At 37.4% G+C, this 6000-nt stretch overlaps 1 protein-coding gene across 1 annotated transcript in view; it reads left to right on the forward strand.

The window, feature by feature from the left end:
• LOC129146944 (uncharacterized) overlaps positions 1-5655 on the forward strand; it is an 87920-nt gene extending 82265 nt beyond the window's left edge. Inside the window, exon 4 of the mRNA XM_054701675.1 lies at positions 4952-5655. Within this exon, the coding sequence (XP_054557650.1) occupies positions 4952-5084 (133 nt within the window). The 3' untranslated portion in view covers positions 5085-5655. The remainder of the gene's footprint in view (positions 1-4951) is intronic.
• The last annotated feature ends 345 nt before the right edge of the window (positions 5656-6000 follow it).

Here is a 6000-nt window from a genome sequence, read left to right on the forward strand (position 1 = left end):
TTTTGCCTGACTGCCTCCTTGTGAGCTTATAGATCTCAGTTTACTTTTTTATGAGATAGTTGGTAAAAAAAGGAATTGCTTGACCACTTTCAAATGGGAACAAGGTCATTGTATTTTAACAGATTTTGGCCCAACTAGCATAGTTATCAGAAGGGATTTTTCTTTTAATTATGAGGTAGCAATCCCAGTCTTAAATTGCTACTTAAAAACTGTGCCCCACTGTAGGATTAGAAAAATCTCTGAATAAGTGAAACTTTTTGTTTTGCATAGATAGTAACTATTATATTTACAGTACCAAACACAAATTCTTGAACTAGTATCGGATTAAATTGATTTGAAGAGAAGTTCAGCCTAGGGTCCTTTGCCCTTCAATATTCACGATAGTTTCCAAAGATGCTTACATGGTCAGAAAAAATACCTAAATAGAAATGGAAGGATATTGGTAGCACAATTCACAGTCGAAATGCCAATTTCCTAAATATATTTACAAGTCCTAAAATTTGATAATGAAAGGAACAAAACCTGCCTTAAATTGGGCAAAATAAATTAATTGTTGATGGCAAAATGGTAATATGCTCAACATGCCTCATAATTTAATGAAATAAAAATTAAAGTGATCACAAGATAAGTTTTTCTATCTACCAATTTCCAAAAACAGCAACAATTTTTATACTACAAAACATAGATGAATGTGATGTGAAAACAGCCCCTTTCGTACAGTGGGAGTTTGCATATTGAACAGTTACTTTGCAAGGCAGTTTGACACATTTGGCAGATTCATTCCGTCAAACATTTTTGAGTACCTCTTTGTTTCAGACATTTCTTAAGCCTAAAAATTGCATTAGAAAAAAAAGATTATCAACATGCCAAAACTCATGTATACTGTATTCCAGGTGTGGGGCATGGGCAATACACAAATTAATGGGTTAATCATGCACTTCTTTAGATGGTGCTAAATGCTATAAAGAGCAACATAAAACAAGGAATGGTCTATTAGGTATAGAGTGAAATGGTCGTCACTGCAAAGGTGGCATTTGGCTAAATAGCTTGAAGATATATGTCAGTGAGGGCCTCCCTGTTGGTGCAGGCGGTTGGGTGCTACACTGTGAAGCTGTTTGCAGCCTCTGCAGCATGGGTTTGATCCCGGCCCGCTGGCGAGGGTCCCACATGGCGAAACAAACCTCTCCTGTCTTGCCCACTGCTTTCCTCAACAGCGTATTTGTCAGTCTCCCTGTTCTGTTCCCCACTCTGTCTCTGATGAATCCTCTCACACTCCTGCGCATCTGGCCTATACCCCGTTTCTTGTATAAATAAATAAATCTTTAAAAAAAAAAGATGTATGTCAGTGAAATTGCCTGTTGGCTATCTAAAGTGAAAAAAAGTCTCAGGGTTTGAAAGCAGGTTCCATTTTTGAGTCAGAACATCATTAATTCACTGGGGAAGTATCTTTTGACTGATCAGATTTAGAATGGCTATACAAAACTTTAGGATTACTAATTTGTCTGTTATTTTTTTTTTCATTTTGTCTGTGTTTAAGAAATGATTTATGAATATTTTATATTTAAAAAAATCTTTTTTAAATTTTTTTAAAGATTTATTTTATTTATACAAGAGCTGAGGTATAGGCCAGAGACAACGGGAGGGTGAGAGAATTAACAAAGACAGAGCGGGGAGCAGAACAGGCAGACGGACCGAAAGCACTGCTGAGGGGAGCAACGGGAGAGACAGGAGAGGTCTGCTGCGCCATGTGGGTATCTCCCTGTCCGGCCAGGAATCCAACCGGCACTGCAGAGGCTGCAGACAGCTTCACAGCTCTGCACTCAACCTTCTGTGCCACTGGGGAGGCCCTATTTAAAAAAAAAAAAAATCTTTGATCATTGTTGGAAACCATCCTGAAGAATATAAAATCCTTGGCAACCAATCCTTTATTGCATACCACTGTAAGTTCTCATGAGAGATTCTCTTGTCAATGTGATGGCCTCCAGACCTTAAGGCTTTGTTCACTTTCTATGATAGTATTTGTTTTGTTTGTTTGTTTGTTTATTTTTTTAAGATTTATTTACTTATGCATACAAGAACTGGGCTATAGGCTAGAGGTGTGGGGGTGTGTGTGAGAGGAATCACAAGAGATAGAGCAGGGAGCAGAACAGGTGGATATACTGAAATTCACTGGTGAGGGTAGCAGTGGGTGAGACAAGAGAGGTCTACTGTACCATGTTGGTCAGCTCCCTGGCCGGAGATTGAACTTGTGCTGCACTGGCTCTGGGATAGCTTTATAGTGCTGAGACTTAACCCCTTGCACCACCAGGGAGGCCCTCTGATAGTATTTGATGGCTGCTTTTGGTTGTGTATTTCTGCTATGCTAGAATCTATATTATCACATGTCCTCACTGTATTCTTATTACCCTTTGAACACCTTGAACTCTGAAATGTCATGTGTGCAGTCCATCCAAAACTACTTTTTTCCTTTCCCAAAGGCACTTATACTGTTCCATGTGACAACCTATACCCTGACTTTTGCTGATATATTTAGCATGCTGAGCACTTGCAAATTCTTCAACCTGCTCATGCTAAATTCATTGTATACTTTAAATTAGTTTTCATTTTCATTGGCATGTCTATAACATTCAGTCCTGGTATTCCTTTCTCATTCTCATTGCATTTGTTTCTCTTGTCTTTTGCACCACTCTAAGTTTTTCTGATCCCTTTCTAAAGGTCCCTGCTCATTAATCTCATGTGAGATGTTTTTCATCCCTCACAAATAAACAAATGTTTCTTTAATTCAGTGTGAATAGTAAATATATTTAGCATTCATTAAGACTGATTCTGAATCAGAATTAGTAGGGCTTTGATTATTATGATATAGGAGAGTGATATCAACAAGATGACGGTATTGCTATGTCAGACTTCTCTGCACAAGATCAGCTAGTAACTCATTTAGAAAATTCCAGAACCCAGGAAAAGAGGTTGAAGCAGCCCCCTGGACAATAGAAACTGAAAGGGATCTCATTGGAATGAGGAAAAGGATAGTTGCATGTTGACAGTGTTGTCCCCTCCCTAAGGACAGCACAGCCCCTTAGTGAGAGGGCTGACATGACCTGTAATTTTCCAGAATGAAAATGAGAATCCAACTTGATATCCACCTCCTCCAGTATTAAATGACGATTTCTAGAAGGTCTACTCGGTACTCACCTCAAAGGGGTCATCGTGGGGTCTGTGGAGCTCAACTGTTACAGGGCCAAGGCCAAAATAGTGGGTCATTTGCTCTCTAGGGGAAGAATTTATCAGAACATGAGGTGTAGTTGCACCAAGCAAGGTTTAATTAATTCATACATGAGGGAACCAGTGATGAAAGAGAACCAGTTCCTCAAAGGGAATTAGAATGAGATATTTAAAGGGTAAGTCCGTAAACTAGGGAAAGGGAGAACATCATCATAGCTTGTTTGATACTGGGTTAAACCCAGGCTTGCACAGACAGGTTACATCCCAACTATATACGAGGGCTCTCAGCCTTCTCCCTTCAGGATATTGTGAATAATCGTTAGTCAGGATCGAATGGTTATTGATTATCATGGCTCTTCATGGTCAGTATGGTGGGCCAAGTTGTTTGGACAGGGCTCACAGGCTCATGCTTTAGTATGTTCAAATAGGACTCAGGATAACTCATCCTGCAAGCTTACAATTTCTGCTATCTAGGTTGTCTCACAACTCCCAGCTGTCATATAGAGAAGGGATGCTTGATTTTCAGAAAGCACTGCACAGATGTTGGCAGTCTGATTTCCTATTTGCATCAGTTCCATGGACAGACACAATGGTCTGTATATACCTCTCCCCATCTATACGGAGTTTCTTTAGCAGTTCTTATGATTTGGATCCCCAGCCAACTGATCTTAATGGTCATTAGAGCATTTTCTACAGACCCACCTGGGTAGGTAAACAAATGTGTTGCTTTCCTTAGCATAGCTAAGGAATGTGTTGCTTTTCTTAGCATAGCTCCCAGTGCTATACCACTGGGGAGCATAACTACAGATATCTGGAAGCCCTGAGGCATCCCACTCAGGAAGGGATTCTAGCAAGCAACCCTAAATATTGAATGAATATAGTCTCTACACCCATATAGGCAGGGAGCCTGAACAGTGACCTGACCAGTCTTGGAGTCTGTAATTTCCCAATCACAGACCACAGTCTAAAACCCCATCCAATGCCAAATTCTCACAAACAAAACATAAAACAAAAAGAAAAAACAACTTTGCTTAATTACCAAAAGCAACCTGTGAACTTACCCGATCACAGAGCATATCCTGTGGCGCCACTTAGCCAAGGTACCCTTACAGTGACATTCAAAGAATCATCTGCTAATCCTTCCTAAACTTTTCCACAATATTGAAGAAGAGAAAACACTTCCCAACTCATTTTACAAAATCACTTTCTCCCAACACCAAAGTCAGATCAGAACACTAAAAGAAAAAAATATAGGCTGATACCTCCAATAAATATAGGCACAACCTTTTTCAGCAAAATACTAACAAATCAAATTGAACAGCATATTGGAAGGAGAAATCACTATGATCAAGTAGAATGAATACCTGGGATACAAGATTGATTCAATAAATATGTTACCCTACATTAAAACCTTAAAATATGTTACCCTACTTAAAAAGTTATTGCAATAGTTGCAAAAAAAATGTGAAAGATTCAGTGTACTCAGTATTTGACAAGAGCCAAGAAAACTCAATGGGAGAATTGCAGGTTTTTTTTAATTAATGTTTTTTTGAGGGATACTTTGATTGTCACTTGCAAAGTAATAAATTAAACTCCTATTTAGAACACTTACAACAATTAACTGGAAATGGAGTAAAAGGCTAATTGTAATGCGTACAATCATGAAAGCCCTAAAGAGAAACATGGGGACATTTTTTTTTTTTGACTTCTTTTTTTTTTTTTTTTACAGCTTTCTGAATGACAACAAAAGCAAACACAGAAATCAGTGGGACATAAAGCAAAATTTTATTCATGGCAAAAGAAAAGTCAACCTGCAGAATACAAGAAAATATGTGAAAATATTATGCTTGACAAGGATTTGAAATACAAAATATTTTAAAAAGTCATGTAGTTTAATAGCCAAAAGCACACCTGTTAAAAGACAAGTGTTAAGAACTGGTAAAGATGTGAAACAATGAGAATCTCTAAACACTGTTGTTAGTGATATTAATCAGTGCAGACACTAAGGGAAACACTCTATAGATATCCCTGGAGAATTAAAGATGGAACTACCATATGATTCAGTAATGCACCTAGATCGCAGTACCGTCTCCGTGGAGAGAGAGAATAGCAAAAGAGAGGGATAGAGGTAGGAAGGGACACCTCTATTTGAATTTATAAAAACTGTAGGGTCTCAGTTTTTTGTTTGTTTGTTTTAACTGAGCAATAAGTTGGGGCGGACAAAACTCTATTTAAAGTATGTAGACCTATCTAAGCATCTCATGGGTAATAGTAGGATATGGGAAATAATGACAAAGAACAGTTAATATAACCCACTTTGAATATCAAGCTTGATTTGAGAATGTTGTTTGTTTGTTTGTTTGTTTTTTATATCAGGAAATAAGTAGACCACTTGTTAGGCATATAAGACAACTGCAGTGCTCACTTTTAGTACAATTTATATAAATGTCATTATAATTATTTTTATTTCAAGTATCATGATTGTTATATATGAAAACTTTCTAGATGTCATTTTGAGATAAAATTAAATGTTCTAAATTCATTGTATCACTGATATGCTGTAATAATTGCTGTTGGAACTTTTGCTTTTCAATCAACAGAGGACAGAAAAACTTTCCGTGACTTCTGTTTGCATTAGAAAATTAATTGAATTAATTTCTCTAGTCATTAACCTTCCACATGAACTTACTGATCTTTAGTAGAGCCTTGATTGGTATCCATTAAAATAGAATATAATTAGCACCATTCTAATTACATCCAAACTCATTTCAAGAAATA

This window comes from Talpa occidentalis, unplaced genomic scaffold, assembly GCF_014898055.3.
Source record: "Talpa occidentalis isolate TD23 unplaced genomic scaffold, MPIMG_talOcc4v2.1 talOcc4.5, whole genome shotgun sequence".
In the NCBI taxonomy this organism is placed as follows: domain Eukaryota; kingdom Metazoa; phylum Chordata; class Mammalia; order Eulipotyphla; family Talpidae; genus Talpa; species Talpa occidentalis.